The sequence below is a fragment of the Accipiter gentilis genome, chromosome Z (assembly GCF_929443795.1).
Source record: "Accipiter gentilis chromosome Z, bAccGen1.1, whole genome shotgun sequence".
NCBI classification, from domain to species: Eukaryota; Metazoa; Chordata; class Aves; order Accipitriformes; family Accipitridae; genus Astur; species Astur gentilis.
Genome location: NC_064919.1, coordinates 64,666,688 through 64,692,995, shown reverse-complemented (window position 1 = coordinate 64,692,995; position 26,308 = coordinate 64,666,688). Strand labels below are relative to the sequence as shown.

At 37.3% G+C, this 26,308-nt stretch overlaps 2 protein-coding genes across 6 annotated transcripts in view; one reads left to right on the top strand and one right to left on the bottom strand.

The window, feature by feature from the left end:
- TRAPPC13 (trafficking protein particle complex subunit 13) overlaps positions 1 to 1,531 on the top strand; it is a 32,151-nt gene extending 30,620 nt beyond the window's left edge. For all 4 annotated transcript variants that reach the window (XM_049795387.1, XM_049795386.1, XM_049795385.1 and 1 more), the window contains one exon: positions 89 to 1,531. In XM_049795387.1, coding sequence (XP_049651344.1) covers positions 89 to 193 — 105 coding nt within the window. In that variant the 3' untranslated portion in view covers positions 194 to 1,531. The remainder of the gene's footprint in view (positions 1 to 88) is intronic.
- Positions 1,532 to 26,239, bottom strand: SGTB (small glutamine rich tetratricopeptide repeat co-chaperone beta). 2 transcript variants are annotated; one of them, XM_049795392.1, is made up of 11 exons: positions 26,117 to 26,239; positions 24,728 to 24,854; positions 19,571 to 19,674; positions 18,724 to 18,793; positions 14,864 to 14,963; positions 12,463 to 12,567; positions 9,455 to 9,593; positions 9,305 to 9,367; positions 7,174 to 7,211; positions 6,832 to 6,915; positions 1,532 to 2,281 (listed from the first exon to the last, which is right to left on the bottom strand). In XM_049795392.1, exons 2-11 carry the CDS (start codon positions 24,825 to 24,827, stop codon positions 2,263 to 2,265), a joined length of 822 nt encoding a protein of 273 aa, XP_049651349.1. In that variant the 5' UTR covers positions 24,828 to 24,854; positions 26,117 to 26,239; the 3' UTR covers positions 1,532 to 2,262. The 2 variants fall into 2 exon arrangements, with proteins under 2 accessions (XP_049651349.1, XP_049651347.1); XM_049795390.1 differs by having other exon boundaries at positions 1,532 to 5,393; positions 26,117 to 26,236.
- Between the last annotated feature and the right edge of the window lie 69 nt (positions 26,240 to 26,308).

The following is a 26,308-nucleotide window of genomic DNA, read 5'->3' as shown; positions in this document are numbered from 1 at the left end:
TTTATAGTATACTTTTGTTATAAAATTAACTGTTTTACAAGCTTATTAATTCTTTCTAATAACTTTTATAAATATTTTCCCTTTCTAGAGTGTCTCTGGCTTAAGACTTACCGACACGTTTTTGAAGAGAACATATGAGTACGATGATATTGCGCAAGTCTGTGTAGTTTCTTCAGAATTCAAACAAAGCTGAAGAAAAAATTCTGTGTTTCTGCTGGGCTTTTTTTTGATCAACTTCTTGATGTTTTTGCACCTGAATCATGTTAAAATGTGTACAAACAAAACCAAATCCCTATATATCTATAAACGTAACTATGCTTATTTAATTCCTCTGAGCATTTTTTGAATGTTTAAAATCTTCTGAAAACATGCATATACATTTTGTCTACTGAAAATAAAGCCTTTGAAAGAAATGTAGTTCTAGCAAATCATACTGCATTAGCATCACTTTAGGGCAGGGGGATGAGACTTATGGAAAAAGTAGCACTTTGTACTTATTTTGATTTTAATTATTTTTTAAATATTTAAACATTTTTGAAATTGTGGTTCTGACAAAACTGCTTCAGTTTGAAAGAACTGTTGTTTTACAGACATGTTCCTGGAATCCAACCCCCTAAAAGAAATACATTGGGGTACCTGGCATTGCAGTGTATTTGCAAGGTACTTGCATAGCCATAAGAACTAGAGCCTTCTAAAGGCACGAGGTGAGACAGTACAGCTGGCACTGCTGAGGTGCTAGCAGCTAGAAAGTGGAGTATCAGCCAAAAAATGTGCTCACTCTTTGGAAAGGAGTAGTACAGCAAAGCTGTCCCAATGAGCTGCACTCTCGTGCAGAGTTGTGCATCTGTGTAATACAGGCCATGCTCTGAACAGGCATGTTACTTCACAATTAGTAGGGAACTAAAAACTAAAATAGCAGAACTCAGGCATTTTTTTTATTGTTAAACTGAGGTGGTGCAAACTGTTTTCCTATCCCAGAGGCATTTAAGTAGATTTTTAGGGAAATGAGGAGAAAACCCCTGCCTGGCTGCTTTATATCATGTCCTCCAAAGAATATGCAGGAAGAAATTCAGGACTTGGTTAAGCACTGAAATGTACTTCTCTCTAGCTTTGTTTTGACAAAAGATGGAAATATTTTTAACTGAAATATCTAAGGTCACCCAAAGGTAGCCATTTAATACAGAAAATAGTGACTGGCTTTCCTAGTTTAACACTAGTTAAACTAGGGTTAAAGATTCTACGCAGTGGCTTGTCATATTTCTCAGCTACCATATTGGCACTTAGCAACCTTAGTTAGTTTTGACAGTATTTTACTTAAGGCATTCCTGTGTATAAAATCTCTAAGTGTAGAATTCAATTTTAAAATATTGGATAAATTGAGGGAATGAGTTCATACACAAAACCCACCCCCTATATGCTGCACATGTAATAAAATGCAGAGCAACCACCATAAACAAGTATTTTAAAGAAGGCAATTTACCTGTTACTCTAGATATACCAACAAACTAAACCAGTAAAACCACAACTATCCGACAAAAAATGTAAATAACTTTATTTATAATCTATTTCCAAGTTAAATGGACACAAGTTCAAGGAGATGTAACCATAAGGTAATAAGAGGTAGGAGAGATACAGAAAGGGTAGACAAGTTGCATTTTGCCAGTATGATTTCTGTAGCCCTGAAACAGCATGTCAATCCAAAGCTGCAAACTTAGTTCTTTCTCAGTATGCATGAGTGATTTTACTTTGTACTTGTTACATAACCAAAAGTGCAACTGAAACAATTTCTAAACTGAATATTTCATTAGGTGTCTTTATGATCAGGCATAGTTAGAAGAATATAATTCCATGCAAGCAGGTTACAGGAGTTTACAATTTGAGTGCAAAACACTTTTTTCTCTAACGCTTACCACACTTACATGCTGATGAAATAGTAATGATACAAACCCAATTAGGTGTTAAGGGCATATTTGCTCTGTTGAATAACAAACTGCAGTTGACCTTAAATTTAAGTGGTATTGACAGGGATTGTGGTTTACCACTTGATCTAGCAGGATGAAAAATTTTAGTGCAAAGTGAAGTGCAGTTATTACACAGGAAAAGATTCCTTCCTCACCCTGTGATTAAGACATATTGCATGACTGCAAAACAATCTAGGCTATTCAAGGCAAAATAGACTTTACCATAAATGATCCCTCTGTTCCTGGTTTCAATGGAAAAGCATGTAATGACAGCTCCTGTTATTGGTTTCACTGTTTTTCTTTAGGCTATAATGCCCTTTCTGTAATGTACAAGAAACAAAGACTGTTTACAAGTTAAGTATTTTGCCAGTTGTAGCACATTCCTAAAGGGTTAGCTACTGCCATCAATGTTTTAATAAATACCCTGGTTACGTATTACCTGTACTGGAGTAAAACCTAAACATGACAATATTGTAGTGTGTGAAATGAAAGTTATCACTCTATAAAGATGATTTTAAGAGTAGTTTTCAGATAACTAACCAATGCTTCATTCCATTTAACCTTGGGGGATAGTTCTCCTACAAATCCAGTAAGCTATAAGGCTTGTACTTGGCACTACAACTTTTACAGCTAGTCTTTGACTATGATCATATCTTGTAGCTCTTAAGGAACTCTCAAGAGGTTCTTGACACTCTTTCTGTCTTAAAGTAGAAAGGAAACTAACCACATGATGATTGCTGTCACAAAGTAAGGATAAATTGAGTGTGAGAGAGATTGCAGTGCCATCCAGTCCACTCTGGATTTATTGGTTCCCCTTATCAAAGTTAAGACTTACTTTGAGCAGTTGAAAACATGAAAGAGAAAACTAAGAACTATGAAGTTTAACAGGAGATATGCTAGGAGCAATGCATCTCTCCTGACAGCACACTGCTCTAAGCAATGCTTGGACCATAGCTATAGCCCACCCACAGCCTCCATCTATTTTTCTTGTAAATGGTATCCTGTGCTATTAAATGTAACTGAAGTAGCAGTTTTCTTGAATGCATTAGACTTGGGATCTGAACTACCTCTGAAAGAAGATCATGTTAGGGGTTTTCTTCTTTGTCATCAGATGTTAAGAGTTGGGGTTGTTCAGCCTGGAGAAGAGAAGGCTCCTGGCAGACCTTATAGCAGCCTTCCAGTACGTAAAGGGGGCCTACAAGAAAGCTGGAGAGGGACTTTTTACAAGGGCATGTGCTGATAGGACAAGGGGTAATGGCTTCAAACTGGAAGAGGGTAGATTTAGATTAGATATGAGGAAGAAGTTCTTCACTGTGAGGGTGGTGAGGCACTGGAACAGGCTGCCCAGAGAGGTTGTGGATGCCCCATCCCTGGAAGTGTTCAAGGCCAGGTTGGATGGGGCTTTGAGCAACCTCGTCCAGTGGAAGGTGTCCCTGCCCATGGCAGGGGGGTTGGAACTAGATGATCTTTAAGGTCCTTGTCAACCCAAACCATTCTATGATTCTATGACTGCTAACAAAAACTACAAGTCAGAAGTTGTTACTTGGAAATGTATTTAATGTAAAGCTTAAGTATCTCTACAGCCTCAAAAAGGTAGCTACAGCAACTTTATATAGAGAATTTTAAAAAGCATTTTAATGCTGTGTATAGGCAAGCTCTATTGAATAAAGTATGAAATGTCTTAAAGTTGTTTAAGTAAGTTGCTCTTTACCTCTTCATTCAACAGATGTAGTACTGATTTCCTGGTTTTGTGTTCTCCAGTTCTTTTCATTTCTCCTTGGATCCAGCTGCATTTTCACCCCCCAGTTTTAGTAGGGGAAGACTCACACAACAGATGCACAACTAGCATTTGTTAGAGTCAAGTACATGACTTAACCCCAAATTTTGCATTTGATTCTACCTGAGGTGCTCTTTTTTGACCACAAGATTAATCAGACATTATGTCTTGAGTTCCAGGAGTTCCTGTGTATTTCTCCATTTTGGAGTCTACTGTTATTCCTCCACATACCTTCTCCAGTCTAACTGGCCAGCAGACATAATTTTCTCTTAGGAATCAAAGCAGGCTCCTCAAATTAGTTTTGATATACAAAGAGGAAAATGTGAGTGCTGAGAACCTCCCTGGAGTAAAAACAAGTCTACCTTGTACCAGAAAGCAGTGTGAACAGCAAGCAGAATAAAAAAAGTTAACATAAAAATATAGAAAAACAGTGGTCTCTGAAAGAGTAAGATTAACTGAGCAAGATAAACCAGGGTAGGAACAGAAATACTAGACAATGGAAAAATCTTTAACTTGGCCGTATAACTATCACTTAAGATAGATACATGTAATGAAACTTAAAAAAAAATCCTTAATTAAGCCAGTGATTCACCACACCAGAATAGAAAAAGAGAATCCTTCTTTCTAAGGCAGTTATTTCTTGATAAATTTTCAGTACTAGTTATTTGTACAGTCACAGGATCAGTTTTAGCTTATTACAGTTAAGAGTTTTAAGCTTATATTAAATACTGCATACATACAGAATGTAATACAGTTTGCCATGCCTAGGAAAATAGTGCCATAATGCTGACCTCCAGGGCTACCATGATGATTTGAGGGTATACATGGCAGTAGGAAAGCCTAAAACTTCTAAATACTCTTTCCTTTCCCAAGCCAAGTTCCATTTTGGTTCTATATATTATGCTACTCAGGATTAGTGCCTTCTCTTTCTCTACAATTTGTGGTGCTCCTTCATACGCAATCATCTTCCTCCCTCCTGCCCAATGAAGCTGAAAAATATTTCATGTTAATAATAGCAGCCCCTCCACAGGCTTAAAGAAAAAGACTTTTCAGGCATTAGTTTCAAGTACATTCTATACTCCAACACTGATCTATGCTCATTATAAAAGGGCTGACCAGATGGGCCTGTTGTTTCAATATTTGACAGGGAATACAGCCATAATGACCTTCACTGTAAGAATAACATGCCTTTTACACTAGGACTTTAGAAATAAGGTGTTATGCAAGATCAGCCCACTACAAAACTCCTCTCTACTCAATAGCCCTGGAGATCAATCTAATGCACATACTCAAAATTACTTGCACTTAGGGATTTTAATAAACCACCTATTTAGCGTAATTTTCAGAGGATTAACTATACATAAATGATATGTTCCAAGTTATGTGCAATAGATCTGTTTAACAGATTTATTCTTGTTTGCAAACACGCACAAAGAATTTTCTGTCTTCTATTCAAGCAGAAGAGTTACAATGGTGCTTTTGCTACTAACTATGTATGCATTTTGGGGTTATATGCCATTCCAATTCACATGCCTCCTTTAAGTCAGGAATGCTCTTCAGTGCTGCCACTGAAAGATCTGCTCCGGACATGATTTCTCAGTTGCTCTATGAGCTCTGGATTCTGCTGCTGTATCTGTTGTGCAAACTGCTGCCCCCTGTGTTGAACAGTTTTAAGTAAAATTAACAAGTAAAAAAACCTGACAGCAGCATTTGTAAGAAAACAGGATATCCCAATAAAACTGAAAAGTGTATTATGTAAAAGTTAAGATTAAAGATAACTTGCTGTACAGTCTTATCTAGTCAAAGTCTCTCCAAACAGGATTATCATCAAATCTTCATTTTCATTCTTCAGGACCACTACTTCTACTTGTAAACATGGAGGAAAAAGTATTACCTTACTTGGTAAAACTAAAATCTAGCACCAAATGCTTTCCAGTGATTTGCTCCCTTCTTTTTGAGAAGATCCATTCTAGTTGTTTAAGATAACTACTCTTGTAGTTGAAGTGCAACGTTGTATTAGTTTTTCCAGAAATACAGTATGCAGCTGCCAACTTGTACGTGTGAGCAAGATGTCATTAGTAGAAAGCAAGCATAAAATTACACCTTTATGACTTGTATGACTGAAGTAATGACAGATCCATCTCTGTAATAGTTGTAGCTTGAGAGTTAAATTAATAGGTGAGATTAATTCCATGTAACAGATAAGCATAACACTGGTTTACTAGAAAACGCAAGTAAAACTTATTACTTCATGAATAGCCTGGCATGGCTTCTCTAACTTCTGCATTTTGCCCAAGTAGCAAATTATCAAGACTCCTTTAAATCACAGCACAGGTTGAAGGGAAGTCAGAATTTCCATAGATCTAGGTGTCATGGTTTTTGTAAAAACAGCCCTTGATTTTGTGGGGGCACATTCCTGTCTGTGATGTGAATTATAAATTACTTTTGCCCTGGAGGGGCAAAACTGTAAAATAGTTTGAAACAGACTAGAATGCTGAAATAAAGTAAAATTGTATATCCTTTAAGAGGTCTTGCCATACAAGCAAATGGCATGTTTTTGTGCAGACTTTTCCAGATGGATTATCTCTATTAATACTATAAAAGACTTCAGTTCCGTTTTTTTGTAAAAGCTACTCTTCATTTTATGGAGTTCCCTAAAGCCTTCCTAGTCTAAATGGAGGGATGCCAGAGCAGAACTTGTTGCAACATGTACTAAGTAAATCTGTAGCTTTTCTAACTAGTGTCTGGGATATCAGGTAGTAAATTTATCAACACAAATTGAGAGCACGTGTAGGATTACTTAAAGATTTAAAGAAGCATTTTTAGTAAGTGGCATTTAGAAAGTGAACAGTGTATAAGAACCAGAAAGTGAAACTGAGCACACAGTTCAGTCATTCCAATTGATGGAAACATACAAAGCAAGCAAACAAGATAGTAAAAAATAAGTCTTCAAGTTTTCAGTTTTAATAATAATCAGGCATACAGTGGTGACAGACCACAGTATAATTGGCTTGACACTATCCCTTTTAAACAGACATTGCACAATAACGCTTCTACAAATTTAACAGTTAAAACTATGCAATTCTTACTTACGCATGGATCAGGCTGGACAAATCCGACAGGCCACCAACACCTGCAGCAGGGCCACCAATGGCATTTGACATCATCCCTGACATCCTGGAACAGTTAGCACAGTGTTGGCATTGGGATATGCAGGGACCTTTACAGTAAGCAATAAACTGTAGTTCTTTTTTTTAATTGCTGGGAGGAAATAAGCTGCAAGAGGAAGAAACTGCAGTAGTTTTATTTACAGTAAGCAAAAATAAAATTACATTTTCAGGAATACAGTACTGTGCAGAAAAGATCCACCTTTTCTCGTATTAATTCAAACCCCTAAAGACATTTGTTTTAATGGTACTCCATTTTAATACTTACAATTGTTGAACTTGAGGATTCTGCATTAAGCTTGCTGCCTAGAACAGACAATATATAGCTGAAATTATAACACATTTACTACTTAGGTACCACTGAGGAAAATGGGGGAAAAAAACCCAAAAAACTACATACTATATATTCTATGTTTTATTACAAAAATAAAGTAAGTTTATGTGCACAGAGACATATGGTCCCCAGCAAAAAGAATCATTACAGGAACATATTTCAAGGATATGAAGCTGAGACAATTGGTTATATGTTAGGTAAAAAAATAGTGGTTACAGATTCAGATGTGAAAAATACAATATGACATTAAACATAAAACCCCAGTACCAGAAAACTGAGGGGAAAAAAAAAAAATAAAGACTTCCAAGGACAAAGGTTTTCTATTGGGCTTTTTGGAAAAAGGTCTGTATTTTGTTGATTCCCAGCCTGGATAAATCAGTTTTGCAACTACTATTACTACTGGGTATAAACTGTTAAGATTACGGCTGCAAAATATTGCAGAGTAAACCAGACTGTGGACTTATCTTTGTAGCATGGTTTTGTGGTAACCTATATCTTCTGTGGTAATTGCATATCTTCTTACTTTGTAGTAAGCATGAGGTTATTTAAATTTCTCATTCATAAAGTGCCTCAAAAATTATACTGTGTTTACTATGTAAGGGTGTATATGGACAGACACTATAGAATAAACCAGGTGATATTTTAAAGTTAGTAACATAATTCTACAGAAATCAGTGTCTGTATGAATACAAGACTAATAGGCACAACACATTATTTGCTTATTCACTCTCTTCTTAAAGGTACTACAAAAGCCAGATATGTACAATATTTGTTTTATTGATCAATATATCTCTATACATATATATATATCTCAAAAGTAAATAATCTGTTTTGTCTAGTCTACAGTTGGGTATAAAACACCAAATTCAGGTAAATTCTATGGGTAATGTAGGAATTTTTTTTCTTTCTTCTGTCAGTTACAAGTCTGATCCAGGTTAGGGGTCCAAAATGGAGTCTAGAAGTAATTTTCTCAAGGTCAGACAGTAAGTAATTTTTTTTCCTTAAAAACAAAACTAAACAAAAAACTACACCACAGGAAAACAATTAATTTGCTTCTGGCTGAATGCCCTGTGTTCCATCCACTTGATCAGCCATCCTCTGGAAATGATGCAAAAAATCTTTTCCCCATAGTTATCTCCATACTGAAGAGTACGTCTTTAACTCTAAACAGATGCAGCCTGTCTGAGTAAGTCATGTGGCCAATGAAGTGGTACACAGAGTTCCGGTGCTATTTAATCACTAACGCCATCAAAGAACTTGCTCAGTTCTTCCTTGCCCACTATCTCTATTATTTGGACCATTGATCTCTCTTGCATACAGTGCATTTCCACATGGAAGCACTGGTTGAAATGTCCTGTCCTAATGAAGCCACCAGAGGGACAGTAAAATTTTAACTGAGTTCTCAAAGGAAATTTTGCATTTTTTTCCCCAAATTCCATTCTTCAAAGTTAATTAATACCATTTAGCTAAGAAAGGCATGCATGGAGAAAAACTAGTGAGGGACAAAACCACAATTTGCCATTGTGTTGGAAGTAAAGGAATGCACTGTATGTCATTTATACTCATTGTTTGCACATCTCATGAAGTTTTGCACACTTAAGGATGTCAGGGATAATTTGAAAGAGTAAGAACTGAAAGGTCTCTTGGGTAGTTCTCCCCAGGCAGTTACTTTAGTCTTGGGTAGACTTCACCTGAATCAACTGCTATTCACTTAAGAGTTGATTTCTTTGTATTCATTGTTAACTGCTATGTGGCAAATAGAAATTTTCACCATGGTGTTGACAAGTGTTTTACTATCATGCCATTTATAAAAACAGCATAGCTAATCTATGCACGTTGTTGTTCATAAGTAAGATATAATCAACTCAAAATAAGACAGGCATTATAGGACATTACTGCTTCGCTTCTTGTTCTGAGTGTAAAATGGCTTAGAAAAGTTTAAATTCAGTATAATGAAACCATTGCCATTATAATAAGCATTAGAATTGCTTGTGTTATTATACAAGCGTCATTCTTAAAACTTCAGTTTTAAAACCAGTATAATGTGAGCTTGAAATATACTCACCATACTAATGAAGGCAGGATTGTTTATCAAGCTTGCCATGTCAAAACTCAGTCCAGTTCCAGTCTACAAATAAATTGCAATTGAAGATAAGTTTACCTACAAAGTCCCAATTAAAACTGTTGTAAATAAATAGATACAGAGCTAACTTACAGGACTGGACATGTCTCTTAGTTTCTGCTCTGCTATTTTCAAATTTGACTTATAAGAGTCATTCTCTGGATCAAGATCCAGTGCTTTTTGATAACTGGTAACTGCTTCTTCATATTTATTCACTGAGGTCAGAGCCAACCTAATGTGAAATAAAGAAATCCTGGGTAGAACATAAATGACTATCAAAAGATAACGATACATTTTCTGTCCTAAGTAAAACAGTGTCTCACAACTAATTTTTAGCCTGAGCACTAAAGCAAGTTTTGCTATTGTGCTACTACTTAAGCACTTGTTTTTGCAGAAGAGATGATCCTTCAAGAACTCGTCATGCATTGTCTGTTCCATATATATGCAAGTTTCATTAAAAACTCCTTGGTATCATCAAGTGATTTAGTCTGTATTTGAGAGCACAAGCTGGATCCAGCATGTGTGCCTTTTTGCATAAGCTCAGGAATTCCTGTTTCCTCCAGTCCTTTTGATCCAAGACATTATTCAGAAGGGTACATGGGTAAGTAGGACGAAGATACTCTTAACATGAGTTCTGCAGCTTCAAGAAACCAAATACTGGAACCACAAGTTTCAGCATAATGAGATTTTTGTCTACGGATCAGTGCAAGGTTCTCCTTTCAGATATTTCACTTCAACAGCTTGACAAATGGGTTATACAGGATAGTAGTAACATCTGTAAGATGCTGTAAGAAACCCTTGTATCAGGGAAGTCTGCTTAATGTTTTGAAAAAGATTCTTCTCCAGCAGCTCAGGAGAGCACAGGACAGATCTATTCGTTTTGAAACAGTATTTGTTTTCAAATTCAATTAGCTACTACATTTAAAACATCATCCTTCTTTGAGCTCTTCCAGAAGTCCATCTAGTTGCAGTTTCAATTCTGTCTTCTACTGTATTTTCAGTTTATACTGACCACTAAACTAAACTGATCTTTTTGACATTTTGTGAAAGATCTGTGTAACCCACGTTCAGCTATTTAGTACTCCAGTCCCCCTTTACTATGTGCTGAGCTACACAGACTGGGTTGATAAGCCTGTGCTAATGCCCACTACCAGACTTTACTCTTTTATCCCAGGCATGAGAGCTCAATGTGTTAGATACATCAGTCACACTCATTACACTCAGTGATAATGAACTCAGTAACAGTATGAAACTCCAAGAGTTTCCAGTAACGCTCCTGGAGGAACCCACACAACATTAATGTATTCTCTCTTAAGACAGTTACTCCCATAAAAAACATTCTCCCTTTTGGCCCATTAACTTGCCAAAATAGTGTCTGACCAGACAAAAAATGCAGTCCGGTATTTCTGTGATGCAATCGTGTTTTTTTACAGAGAAAGTATGTAAAATTTGGCTTCCTGGAACACAGTACAAGTCAGAACAGCAGGCAACAGTTTCTTTGCTCACAATTCCTACCCAGACAAGTACTCTTTCAGGGTCATGCTGGAAGTATCACTTTAACTGTCTATATGGCTCCCATCCCTGCATATTTCTGTGGCACTTCTGCATCTTTCTGTGACATATGAAGAGCTTCTGTCAAATCCTGAGAAAAACTGATCTGACTGCATAATGCAGTCAGAAAACACAGTTTTCTTATACAGACTTTTTGTTGAGAAGGTGGTTTCTGCACTTGTTTTTTTCACTTACTAAACAAGCACCATTTCCTCATTCAGCCTATGCCAAATGTATTATTATATCCATCCGCTGAATTAAGCAATGGCTTGTAGCTCAAAATATAACCTCTATCAAAATAACCAGACAATCAAAAAAAGAGGCTTGATTGCCCAAGAATGATCCCACTTACTTTGTGTATCAAAAGGAACACTGGTCTTACACCCAAAACTCTAAAATAACCTCCAATTTCCAACTAAGTCAGCCTGTGGCTTCCCTCCATCTCACTGAAATCGGGGGATCTCAGGTTGTGCTATAAGAAGAAACGATCTGAAGATAGTTAAATAGGACAAAACCAGTTCAACAGTCCCTAAAATTTCAAAGTGAATTAATCATCTCAAAAGCCAGTCAGGCTATATTTATATTGGTAAAATACACTGTATCATGGAAAGTTGTCAAGTGATAGAATTCCATCATCTCTGATCTTAAATAAATGCCCTCTGGCATGGTTTTGTCCTAGGCCAGTAAGCATTATCACAGACTATTTTGGGCCATGGTTCAGAATTTAACACAGGCAAATAAAATTTAGCAATAGGCAGTTTCCATTCTGCAAACTAGATTTTAATAACATAGACATGGGTCATTTTGTGCCAGCTGACCCAACAAACAATCCCAAGCATTTTGTAATTTACTAGTATAGATATAATCTCAAAAGCCTTATGCAGCATTCAGCCCAAGCCCACAATGTGTTTGGTTATTGAAAATATGAAGCTGCATATCTTAGAAGAATGGCCCTTCATTCAAGTAGATATCTCATTCAGAACACTCCTGACATTTTTTTTCAGATAGCACTTAATCAGACCCACCACCTAAAGAGGCTATACTGTTAATCTCTCAGACATGACTGAGAAAAACTACCAAAAGGACATAACTTAGTCTTGCTAAAATTTCTGCTTCCTAAGCGCTATTGAACAGAAAAATTAAATTAAGTCTCTATTCCTGCTAGTGTGAAGCCCCAATACTTTAGGATTCTGTTCTCTAACAGCATCATTAACAGATTCACTGTTCCAACTGCAGATTTTTGATTACTCATAAATAGGTAGGAGGTAGAAAAAAAACACATCATGACTTTCTAAACTAAATTTGCAATGTTGATAAACTGAAAGAAAAAAAAATTGCAAACTGATGAAATCTGATATAGAAATGCTAAGATCAACCACATATATAAAAATTAAAACTGACAGCCTGATAGGGTCATCTTCAGAAAATGACTACACCTTTCAGAACAAGAATGTCAGCCAAGTAAAACAACCTAGCTCCACTTATTTTGGAAAACCTATGGTGATTTACACTTGGGTCTTCAGTGTTTACTCAGACTTTTATTAGCTTACCCCATTCTCCCATACGCTTTGCTGTACTTTGGATCTATTGCTATGGCTCTCTCACAATCCTTTATTGCTTCACTGTAGTTGTTGAGCTTACTTTGAGCAGCAGCCCTAAAAAGAAGATGGGAGGGAAGGGAGAAAGCTTTGTCAAAAAGATAATAAAAGAAAAAAACCCAAGCTTAGATATTCACATGTCCATGACTAACTTTAGACTTCTTTGATCTTACTGACTTTTGATTCACTATTTAGGCAATGCCTCAGCTTTCCTCAATTAAGTAGGACAAGGAAACGTTCCGAATTAAGTATGTGCTTAAGTGCATTGCTAGACTAGGGCTTTGGAGAACACGCATTCACCTTTAGGACACAAAGGATATATAATTCTAAGGAACTGGTTTAGATCCAGCATATGACTATGCACAAAAATCATCATAAAACCTATTACAAGAAGTGAAACTCTCAAGTAGTAATTTACATAAAATCATTGTTTAAACAGAAGGATTTTATACAGTTGGCATTTTCCAGCAAGAAGTATAGTTTTACTGCCATTCAAAGGAATGCTGTGATTTGCATGCTTGCAGATAAATTGGGATAACATTTCTCAATAATCTCTGAATTACTAAATTACAATTGCATGTCTATATCAGAGAAATGCTAAATGTTGTGGACATTTATACAGTAAGATTAAAGACTTGCCCAAATTTAAAAGTACATTAGAACAGATTAATAATCAAAACTTTCCCAGTTTGAAAGGTCTCAAAGCATTCTAATTTGTTCTTCCTTGATTAAAAAACTATAGTAGAAATTACATTATTTCTATTGCATAAAGCATTCTTTTTTTATTAGGAATGCTAGATGCTACAATCATCACTATATTCAATCCCTTCTCCTGTTCTGACTTTGATTAAAATATCTTCTGAATGGGACTACTTATGTATTTTAAGTATTTAGACTGCTTAACAGTAGTCCAACTCCACAGATGCCAGTGAAGATGTATGGATAAAAGCTGGGGACAGTGCTTAGTCTCTCATGTTTGAACAGAAAATGTTTTTTCTGCGTTTACAAAAAATTTATACGGCCAGTTTAAACTTTGAGGGCATCTCAGCTCTCTCTTTTTCTCACTGCTGTGTGTAAAAAGCAATACTGTTGAAGGCGATACATCTCCATTGCTCCCAAACCAGCTTAAGAAAGACAAGAATAAGGTCTATATTTATTTAGATACTTCATCACCCACAAAACTCCAAGCAACTGCCTGTCTTCTTTTAAATAACTTCATGCAATACTATGCTTACTGACACCAAAATTCATTTTGGTCCTCACAAATGTGATATGTGATGATGTAACACACAGAGTGAAGTATTTCTGTTCTTGCCCATTACAGATTTGGTGCTTAAGCTCATTCTACTGAGGAAACTTCCAGTGATTTGGGGAGGCTTTTGAATCTGGTCTTTTATTTCCATTTTATACCTAAAATCACTTATGTCATCAGTTTTCTCAAGGAAAATAGATTACTTACACTTTGAACTGCCATCTTAAGTATGTAAAATATTAGTAAACTGTGCATTTCTTTTCTCTTTATGCTTGCCATGAAATACTGAATCTTTTACTTGTATTTATCACAAACTAAACTCTGGAGTAATGGAAGCATAGCTCCAAAACCAGAAAAATCCGCTGGGTACAGTGCCACAAGGCTAGATTGACAGTTAATATATCATTCTGGTAATGGAGGCACTGAAGACTGTAGTGCAGAGTAGCTCTAGAGACAGGCTAGTTCCAGCAGGGCTCATCGTCTATACTACCTTTGCTCTTATGCTGGTCTTCTGGGCAGTATACAGAAAGAGTATATTTCTGCTACTGGGTTAACATGCCCTTCCAGACTTCATCTGCTCCCATGTCACTATGTCTTCACTATGGTGAAGATTAGATTATACAATGGCACCACAACAACAGCCTTGTTATTTTCCCACGTCATGCGTAAAAATGCTGAATATTTATACAATGCTTGAAATCTCCAGAATGCTATTCCCACATTGATGCTATTTTTTGCAGGCACAGTCAATACTAAAGAAGATAGAGATGGCAGCTGAGTCACTAGAACACCAGAAAAAAAGGCTCTTACTATTCTCAACACATTGGGAATCACAGCCTACGTTATGGTTTAATATAGACAACCTAACTCACAAAAACCCGATCTCAAGTGTTATAAGTAATCTTAAAGCCCATATTACACCTTTAACTGATAAAGATATGCTGAATGAGCTGACTTTTGCTTTAATCTTTTACAAATTTAACATGATAAATTTCTGAATAGTGGAGTATTCTAGCCTCATGTTTTTTTGATCTAGTTCACAATTTATCTTTAAAATGATGTTAATGAATTTTGGGAATGAAAGGTGTGTATTGTTTTTACCTGTTGCAGTAATAGACTGCATTGTTTGGATCCAGTTCTATAGCCCTAGTGTAACAATCCACTGCAGCTCCATAATTTTCTTCTTTCATGTGATTATTACCTGAAATAAATTATAAAAAGCTCTTAAGTATTTAAAAGATACAGTGCTATGTATGAAAGAAATAGAGCAGCCACATTATAGCATCTATATAAGGTAGTTATGACAGCACTTTTTTGAGATACATTCTTTTAAATAGAATTGGCATGGAATAATGCAAATAAAAATATCTACTATATCTATAAACTTCATTATGTACCTTGTAGTCCACCACAAAAACCTTCCCCTTCTCATCTTGCTATTTCACACCTTCCAGCTAGTTTCTGCTGTTAAGCAAAGATCACTTTGTTGAAAAGTGTAATTTTAATTGCAGTTCTACTCTAATATAGATTCATCAGTCTTAAGTATGTTTGCAAGCCTCATAATCCAAAAGGCTATATATTAATTCCTTTTTGGTCTCATTTTCTCACATGTACCTACAACTTGCTTATAACTATCCACATAACATGGAAAATCAAACAAAAGCAAAACTAAGCACGTAAGTCCCACTTTTGTGAAGCCACATAATTCATTCATTAAGGTAATGAGAAGTATGTATAGGACAGGTAATCTAAAATGATTCAGAGGTAACATTTCTCACCAACAAAGCTCAGAACTTCTACTCTTTAACAAAGTTTCATATTTCATATTTTTTAAGTCCAATGAAAAAAACAGAAAAATGTAACTTTTCTATGGAAAGAAAATTCTGGAGTAAGGTCTTTCAAAACAAAAGATATCTTACACATTCTTTCTTTCCCAATTTAGGGCAGTCCTGGCAGTTTCTTTCTTTCCCGATGACAAAGTAGTAGAGAAATAGTCCTAGTTAAGGTTGTCCCTGGTCCTGTAACTACGGATCTTTGGCCTGCTAGATCCTACAGAAGCCTTGGTTTCCCAGAAATGTCAAGAAACTGTCAGGAAAATTACAGACTTCCACTGACTTCCCTGTATTTTGGCAAAATATTACAACCCTCTCCCAAAATAAGCAGGAGAAAAGATAGGTCAACAGGTTACTACAGATGTAGATAACTGCATAAGCAAAGGCTGGAAAAGTTCAGTCAGTGCAGTATTTTGTCTCTGGTAGAAAGCAAAAGACTGTGGAGCAAGGAGTCCTAGATGCCTGTACTAAATGAAAACAACTATACTTACAGTCAGTCACTTGTTAACACGGAGAGCTTAATAAACAAAACCAGATTTAAATAATTAACTATCACCCAGGTAGTACAAAATTACCTCTTCCCAACAGTGATATACTAGACTGTAATTATAGTCAGCAATCCCTGCCAGTGAGAAGGCAAACTGAAACTGTAATTGCATGTATACCTTCAAAATATACACAGAATGTAACCCTATCTGTCTCATTTCTACAGGCTGACCATCTACACATCTGTCCTTTGATCTAAGGTAAACGTCTGTACTCTAAATCCTGTTGCCAAATAAAAGACTCACAAGTCAGCAGCACTCAACAAGATTGCAGCAGCTAACATTTCTCTAAAACAAAACTGCCACCAATGACTATCAAAGTTGGAGTTTCTGATACTGCTCTGAACTAAAGATGACCTGGGGTACAGGGCTAAGTTGGAGCTAGTATCACTGGGTGCCCTTCTTGCTCTCTCTCTCTCTCTCTCCCCCCAGCTCAGAATTGGCTAAAGCAAAACAGAAAAATATCTAGACCTACTATTTCTGCTGAGATTAAGCAATTCTGGACAAAAGGAAAAGCAAGTGTCATATTTTATTTTAATGCAAGACAAAACTTCTTATGGCAAAAAAATCCCACAAATGGTTATACTTTTGAATGTGTGTCATCAATAATGAAAATACTACCTATTGTTATAATTTATACGGTGGGAATACCCAGATCTTTTTAGGATCAAGCCACTGTTACACTATAGAAACCTGCACATAATCTGCACTCTTACATAGTTCAAGTTAAGCCAAAATGGCCAAAGTGTCAAGTGATATACAAGGGTAGGCAAGTAAATTCAAGTATTTACTAGTCTGGAGGGTATATTACTTCCTGGTTTTATAATGACCAAGAAAGAAAGCTTGGCTATCTGGTTTTGTTTTGCCATTCATTAGCCAATTTCTACAGGTACTAGGGCTGGTTTGACAGCAGAGGAGCAGCAGACCGGTGCCCACAAAGGTGAGGGAAGTTACTCCACTGGTAAGTACATATAGGTAGAAATGAGGAAATTACAAGAGTTATAGAATTACAGTATTATAGAAGATACGGGTCAAATGGAATTTCCCAAGTTATCTAGTTTATCTCCCTAACTCAGGGCAGAAAATACTCCTAACTGAAAAGCATGATAGTGGTGATAGATAAAACGTGTGTGAAAACAAGGAGGATTAATATGACAGAGCAGCATTAGAAAAGGACAGGAAATTTTAATTTTATTATGGGAAATTAACCTGAGGCATTTCAAGCATTTCCAAACTGCTTACTAATGCCTCTGATAACTGACACTTTAAATGGCCCTTTGTTGAAGTTTCGGCCCTTTCAATTTTTTCAGTAGAGACATGCAATTGCTTTAGTAACACCACACAAAGACTAACATAGAGCATACGTCAATTTCATTTCCTCAGTCTATTTCACAAACCTCTGTGGGACAACAGATGACAAGACAGAAGTCACAGATTTAAAACAGGCATTGCTGTAACACCCACACCTGGAAAGTGCTGAATATCTCTAAAGACCCATAATCATACTGAGTGCTACAGGTACTCTTCACTTCCCATGAGCTGACAATAACGGAGAGCAAAATGAAAAGCCAGCATGCACAGCACGTATCTTACAACTTACAAACTGATTTTCACTTGTAACCTAACCTTGTTTGAGCTCTTATCCTTAGAATTAAAGAGCAACTTCAACAATTAGGAAAACTTACTTTGTGAGCCAGTAATGGACTGCATTCATGACTACAGATGACCAGTTTTAAGATAAGACAGACATGGAACTCATTCTCAAAACCAGTAGAACTTTTTCCCCATCATTATCCTGAAATTTCTGAGAGGATTACATCTGCCTCGCTATTAGAAACTTATTTTTCTATAAAAGTCCAATATCTGAAAATCCAACAGGTCATAAGAAACGTGATTTATAAAGCATCAATCCACCTGATAACAATTTCTATAAGTTATCAGTGCTACACGCTTTCTTTTTTTTCCACTTTCTTTTGGGGGGGAAATAAAATGGATTCCTTCTTGGATAGCTTTAGTGAAGACTTCTGTGGTACACCTGCTTTTCCTCACATAAGAGCAATAACACCTATCACAGGGAAAATAAACAACTGGCTTTTCTGCAATTTTTATACAGCACATTTCACATATGTGAAATACTAACCCTAGTAAGTTCACAAGAATTTTTCCATTGGCTTCAGCTGGGCCAGCATTTTACCAATGTTTTAATAGTCAGCTAGCACATAATCCTTGACATCACATAACTTTCTCAATATAAAGCAGAAACTTGTATAGCAATTCCATGGACAAACAGAAATCTATAATTACCAAATAATAACTGTTCATTCTTTAAAGCTTCTGCTACTCAGGAATGTTGCCCAAGACTTGACATGCTATCGCTTAGTTTTTAAGCAACCTCCTGAGCAAGGGAGAGAATATTTTCTTCTGTATTTTCTTAAACCCCAGATGGAGAAAATCACTTAGCGCTCTAATAGCATAACAATCATCAGACAATATAAGATTAAGTTCTTGTGCGGGGTGCGTGTTGCCCAGCTGCTATACTATCACTATCCAGGATAACCCAAAAATCTTCACATTTATGACAAACCTTCATCCTTCAGTTGGTCAGCCTTTTCAACATCCTCCGGTAAAGAATCTGAGAGAGGCAGCGTGTCATTCTGTATGTAAACAAACCAAAATTTTTTTAATTAAAATATAAGCCCTGATTTTATTAAAAATTTCTTTCATCCTGGGAAGCATTGTATCAACAAGCAACCAGATTTTCTGCAAGGCACAGGAAGTACGAAAGAACTAAACATCACTAAAACATCTGTAGAAGAGAAAGATAGCTTGCTTTCTACTACTAAAAAAACCTTATGGCTCACCACACATTTTAAGGAAGTCAAGGGGAAGAGAACTGATATGTCTCTACTTTCTTGGTTTTCTTACGTCTGACTCTCCTATTTGTCATCATGGTGGTTCCAGTGCTTCCTGTACTGGATCCTAGATAACATGTATTATTAGTATGCATTTCTGAGGTTCCCATTTTAAGGTTAGTGTTCATGGAGGTGTTTTTAAAACTGAACAACTAAATTATTTCCAGAAGGGAGTGAGAAGCATCAGCAAACTATGAATGACCTCAAGCACTTCACAGACATTTATCTCCGGGAATTGCAAAATGCTTAACTGAAGGATAAAATCCTTCAAGTGAGAATGAGACATCCACTAGTTAGTAATTTTCTATATGGAACTATCCTTGCCTAGCTGAAATTAATTCCTCCCACTGCCCGAAAAGATTCTCATTCTGCTAGCTTTTATGGAAATTTTACTTCTTCCATATTTTCCTGAAGTTTCCACATCATTTTGACCTACACAGCACTTTAAGGTTGTGTATACAGTATGAAATCTTAGGACATATTGGCAGAATAACTCTAGAACCTAAATGAAATTCTTACCTTGTGAAAAGAATTTGCGAACATTTCTATCAAATGCTGTGGAGGTGCAAGATGAGTATCTTCCAGGTTAATCTTAAACACAGTCTCCAGACACTGAATTGCAACTTACAAACAAAAAATAAAAAATATGTCACCAGTTTCTCAATAGAAGTGTAGTTTCACTAATTTATTTATAAAGCTGTTATTCACTTCCTTATTCAGCTAATAAAAGCAGCTCTTTGGCACATACCATCAAAGAAAGAGAGGCTACCTGATCCCCATAGAATTGACTTGCTGAAAAATACTATAAACTATAGAGAATCCATACATAGTTCAGCCATTATTCCTAAACCAATTTAAAAGTTTTATTTCAATTTTTTCAATCATTTAATGTCTTTTTTTTTGAACATAAAAATATGAGGATTTAACAAAAGCACCACAATTCATAATACAACTATGTGTGTGTCACATACGCCATCTCAAAACACCACAACTGCTGTGGCATAATAGTTGGAAGAAAATGGCTCATCTTTACTGTGAAGAATAAATGCAAGATACTTATTACTTTCATCTTTTTTTTGGAACAAAATATATTCATTGGAAGACACTGTTTATTAATAAAATGCTTCATTAATCACAAGCCCTTATCCTGTAAAAATATGTATATCTGCAGTATCCTTTCCCATGATCTCTTGTGTAAGGATTAAGTGGCCCTCGCAAACCTGCAATAATGCAAATACACTCACAACAAGCAATTCTAAAAAAAGTAGAGCCAAATACCTAACTGAAGTTTTAAATGCGCTCGCCTACTTCTAAGCAAAAGAAGATCAATGGCAATTGCTATATACAATTCTGTATATATATCTGTATTCTGTTAATTATAGTATCTTGAATTATATAATTATTTTCGCTATCACCTTGAGAATCTAGTAGAATGTTTGTATTAAGGTGTATCATCTAGATGTTTTAAACTGAAAACTGAGGAGGAACAAGGAAAAGTTTTTGTAAAGCCTAGTTCGAACAGGAAAATGACCTTTTTAGCTCGAACTATAGATAACCAGGAGTAGCTAAATTCAAATTAAGTATCAGTAAAAACTGAATCTTAGAGTTTAAATTGAATATCAGTCCAATGTTAATATAATAACTAGAATTTGAATTCTTATTTGCATCATAATGAACCCGAACACTGACCCAAAATTAGAAAAGTAAAATTACTGAAAGTTAATAACAGTAAGGCCAGTTTGAGGAGTCTATTTTCTATGTCACAGCTGGGAGAAAGGGGGAAAAAGTAGAGTTGTAAAATAAATAGTAAAACCTGGAAGATGTAATTTTCTAAAAAACTCTGATAACATACAATAGAAATTATTCAGAAAAAAGTCAAGTATGATACAAAATTAATGTTGATAACATGTAACAATTGAATACATTGCTAAATATGCATATAACTTGCTCCTATAACCTAAATATGCTAAAAATGTATCAATTTGCAGGGTTCTAAATTACCCAGTAAGAGTACTGAAGGATTTGGGCTAAACTCCTTTGTCTGCTGCTATGTAGAAAAACTTAATCCTTGTAAAGTAAGCACTGATTATGCTGAATTCTGAACTATATATTAATAGTACTTATTACCAGGCCTATCATAAAAATCAGTGGAATTACGTATCTTTTTTTCCTTATCCGACTTAATTTAAAGCCACTTGCGATAGTATACTTACGAATTTTCCCCTCAAACTTATTTTCACCTAAAGGCATTCCCTTTCCTGAATGCCTCACCTCATTTGTAGTTTTGCATAAATTTAAAATACAACCCCCTCCTTTATTTGCCTCAAGGTATTAAGTCTGTGACACCAGCCCTCTATCATACAGGAGATTTCTGCAAAGTGCAGCAGTGAAAATTATGCCTAAACAAAATACTCCTGAGTATAGTATTATCACTAGTAAGCATTTTCATGAAATAATCAGTTGTTACAGTGAACTCCCACATTTCTCCTTTAACTGAAAACTGGAATTTATAATCCTTATAATCTATCTATCACAGGTATAACAAAATTAGGAACTCTTATGGGATGAATCCATAGGTTTAAATAATAACCATTGGTTAACATGCAAGCCAACAATAGAAACCTGTGTAAAAATAAACATAGCCAAAAGAGAAACTTTTCCAAATCAGAAGATGTGTTAAGTTGTGACAAGATCAGTAACTACCCTCTTTTAGTGTGATATAAAAACCTGATGCCAGTAAAGTCAAAGGAGTGAATACTTGGTTTTGTCTGAAAAGTTATCTCAAGACACTAGACTGCCAGCATCTTATTACCCCATTATCAATGTGAGGCACTGTCTACAGCCGCAAGCCTGATATTACCAGTAAGTTTGGAAAGACTTGCTGCACCATGTGAGCTATTAATCTAAGATTTTTCCTGTGTCTGATTTCAAAGGCCAAAATTATCCATTCTCCCTATTATCTGCATCATCACATACACTTTCAGAGGCCTAGGCGGTTTCTGAAGCTTGCACTGACCACCTTGTTAACCAGCAGAGATAACTACCTCCCTGCTGAACACCTGGGCCTCACACAAACACCTACTAGCTGACAACAGGAGCACTTGGGCTATGCTGGAGCCCAGCTCAGCATCCCCAGTGCCACATAGCTCCAGGACTTCTGCCATCCAAGCACAAGTTGCAAGCAACTTCAAGCCATCACAGCAGCCATGCAGGCTGTTGATCATTGAATAATGAATATTAACTGGGTTGCTGAGGCCCCTTTAGTACTTGGTATTATCCTGCTTTATCTTACGCATAACCTTCCTCATCTCCAGTATTACATGCATCCCTCACCTTAAGGGGCGCATTCCACTGTTTTGGAAACACTGCCTTAGAGAAATTCATTGTGGTACATTAATCATAGAAGTAAGAAAAAAAAAATAAAATCACAGCCTTGTACACATTGCAGAGTTTCTGCTTTAATCCCACAGAAATAGGTGCTATAGACAAGAAAAAAATAGAAACTGTAATCAGGAAAGAAATAACTGCCATTTAAGCACACTGTCTAAAATATAACTTGGAAGAAGTGAAGTTTCTAGTTCATACAATAGAGTTGAGCATCAACCATCAGGGATCTATATCACTGCTCTAGATCCTAGGTTGTAGGGGAGTATATTTCTCTGGTCTACCTTTCCCTGCTTTCTCTAAATAAGGGAATTTTATTCATCATGCAAGTACAAAATTCCTAGAGGAAATAAATTTACACTATCATTGACATTGCTATATAATTCAAACATGCAGAATGCAGGTTATCAATATAAATGGAGTTGGAATACATGCTAGACTTCTATTTTGATAAAGTCTCAATTTCATTTGTAATGTTCTAGTTGTTTTTGTTTTGTGGGGAATGGGGACTGTTTAAATTACTTCCTGGCACAGATACTTAATCATACGGTGTTTTATCTTTTCATAGACACCAAGCAGGTACATAAGGTACCAGTGAAAAACAACAGTCAAATTGTTTTATCCCTTATGTCTCCACCTAACATTAAACACTTCAAACACAGACTTGGGCTATTGCTACTCCATGTGCACTAAAGATATTTTGCACAACTACATTGAGTCAATTATTCAGAATGTCTGCCTCCTATCCTCTAACACACAGCATATGGTACTATGCTTTTGGCAGGGTACAGCTCTAAAATTACGATTTCATATCTGTATTAAAATGGTAAATTTTACATCGGCGTTTAAACACAACCAAGGCTTTATAATATTTTTTGTTTAGAAAGCACAATCTTAAAACTGATTCCTTCATAGACATTGGCTAAGGCTGCTCTGTAAATTTTCAGTCATAACCCAACATTTATCAGTTTTATTCTAAAACCCAAAGGAGTACTCTTCATTTCCCATTATATGATTTCCCAAAACATTGGTTTTTTCATCAGCTGAACATCATCAGGTTAAATTCAGGTTAAATTCATAGGTGACTACCACTTTTCAAAAGTACAAAACGCTCCAGACTCTGATGTAAAACCAAATCTTTTGGCTTTTATTCTTTTGGGAGTATCTTTTGAATATCATGACACAAGTGTTTCTTTCTTGCTTAAATTAGTGAACAACTACACTATAAAACCAATAGGCAGTGGAAAGAAGCACACTCCAAGTTTACCTTTTTAAGTTTATGCCTCTGAGGAGCAGGACTTGTTTTGTACCTCAGGAAAATCTACTCTCCACATCTCAGATTTCAGGTAACTCAGTGATCAACAGCCTGGATGATGCTTATTGCACTGCTGGTCCTACACTTTCCCCTCTTACCCCCAAATTCCTCCTCTGGTTGAGTGATACAACCACAGACTGCTTGAAAGAGTGCAGAGGTCTTTTAAATAGGTGCTATTAAAAGCTCATTGCAGAATTAAGACTTTTTGTTCTTCTCTTGCTTAATTCCACACTGTGATACCACCTGCCAAGAAGTGTCCAGGAATTAGGGAAAGGAATAAGAGCAGTATGAAGGAGAAAGACAGATACTATGAAGTTACAAAGGCTTAATGAACATCTGTCAACGGAGGAATACACATACAAGTCCATCTTTCTGTAGCTGTGTATACAGAGAGATGGACTTGGATGTATAATAGAAACTATACCATACTGAAAATTTTCACTGCCATGCACTCTTTGGAATCACTATTCAAGTGAAAAAGAAATGCAATTTATTTATTTTCCATATTCTTAGGACCACTTAGCTTTCTCTCATAAATTACACAGAATTCTTACAAGTATGAAACGGGAGTTCTTCCCATATACCAAAACCAATATATGGTACTTGTTTTACTTCTTCCATGGCCAGCACAGCTAGTAACAGACACAAAATGCAGAAAGAAACCAAACATGAAAGTAAAGAGAAAAAGAATCAGCAGGCAAAAATTTGTGGGACACATACACAAATCATTACCATAGTCTGCATTATAGCACCGCTTATCTTGATGTGAATCAAAGTATCTGTTGCTCAAAATTAAGATAGTATACATTTTGTAACTTCAGGACATTCTTTAAATGAGAGATGTTTTAAAATTAATAATCTCAAAAACATTAAGATCGTGGTCTTATTCACAGGTAATATTTGGTGGCAGTTTCATTTAGGTCACTCTACTTTCTATGATAATAAACATCAAGCAATTTAGCACCTTTATCACTTACCTTCCAAGCTTTCTTGTTCATCTGGAGTGAAAGTATCCATCTGACTCTGCTCTCTCAAGAAATGGATGACTGCATAAACCAAGCGTTTGACTGATGACATTTTGAAATTGATGAATTTCTCCTAGGTCTTAAAAACAACAGGTTCTCTTATTTCAGAAAAATCAATTCCTAGACTATTCCAATCTCCCACTGACCTCAGTAAGAAGTACACACAATATACAAAAACTTATCCTTCACCAGAAAGCCTAATAAAGTGATGCCTTGAAACAAGTGGTTAAACTTCATGGATTAGGGAGAACCGCTACAATCATTTAGTCCAACTATCAGCAAAGAGCACAGATTTCCTCAGATTCATTCCCACGGGGGAGTTCACGAAGGCTAAAATAATGTAGCAAATTTATTTTTTTTTTTAATAATTTGGGGTTTATTTCTAAGAAATCTGCGCTTGGAAGCAGGAGCACATGCTGAAGCCAAAATCAATTAAAAAGCCACACTGATAAATATAATGGCATAAAGAAACACACTTTAATAAAAGGCATTCTATTCTCTGACACTGTGCTGCTGAACGGTTTATATTCACTTTGGACAAAAAACTGGAACACTGTGACCTCAGTGCACACTTGTGATTAGTGACACTACTGGCTGAGTCCGATTTGCACTCAGCATCAGCTGGAAGTTACATAACTTTGAGGAAAATTTTAGTTCCAACTTTCCAAGTTATTTTTCCTTAAACCGTTTCGATTTAAATGGGAACAACCTGATCCAATCGCCCGGGAAAGACAGGCTAAAAAACAAGCGTTAAATGAACGGCAAGACCAGGGCCAAGCCTCGCTGAATTATTTTCTCTCTACAACCCCAGAGCAAACCGACGGGCAGCCAAGCCCACGCCGAGCAACCGCCGCCGCGGGGACGCTGAAAAGGCGGGTCCCCGCCCGAGGGGCGGCCGCCGGGGGCACACACCCCCACGCAAGGGCCGAGGAAGAGGCCGCCGACGCGCCCCACGGGACGGGCCGCACGGCGTGCCGCTGGCGGCGGGGCGCGCCCCCACGGGCCCGAGGGGGGGTGGGGGCGCGATCCCTGCCTCCCCCCCCCCCCCCGCCCACCTCCCGGTCCCGCGGCAGGCCCGGGGCCGCTCGCTCAGGCCCGGAGAACAGGTCTGCCCCGCAGAAACGAGGCGCCCCACCGCCCGCGGGCCTCCCTCGGCACCGCGGGACAGTGGGCGCGCCGTCCGGCCCGGCCCGCCGCCTCAGGCCCACCGAACGCCCGGACGGGGCGCAATCCGCCCCGCCACCCCCGAGCTCCGGGGACGAGGCGTTCCGGGGAGGCGGCTCGCAGCCTCCCCGCCCCCGCGGAGCTGTGCTCGCCACGGAAACGGCGCATCGCCCTTACCGTGCGAGACGCGGCGAGCCCCGCGGCAAACGCCGTCCCCGTCCGCGTCCCTGTCAGCGCCGCCGCCGGGTGGGAGAGACAAGGGGCGTGAGGGCGGGCGGGAAGAAGCAAGCGGAGGGGGTAGGCGCGCGCGCTCGCTCGCTCGCTCGCTCGGTAGCGGCGGCGAAGGGCGTGAGGAGGCGGCGACGGAAG

What these genes read in the sequence shown, in the direction of transcription:
- SGTB (XM_049795390.1), bottom strand. Translation starts at nt 24,827, where the DNA reads ATGTCATCAGTCAAACGCTTGGTTTATGCAGTCATCCATTTCTTGAGA. An exon ending in AAAGCGTATGGGAGAATGGG is followed by an intron (nt 9,594 to 12,462) that starts GTAAGCTAATAA and finishes ATTTCACATTAG; the next exon opens with GTTGGCTCTGACCTCAGTGA. An exon ending in TTGTCCAGCCTGATCCATGC is followed by an intron (nt 5,394 to 6,831) that starts GTAAGTAAGAAT and finishes TGTTCAACACAG; the next exon opens with GGGGCAGCAGTTTGCACAAC.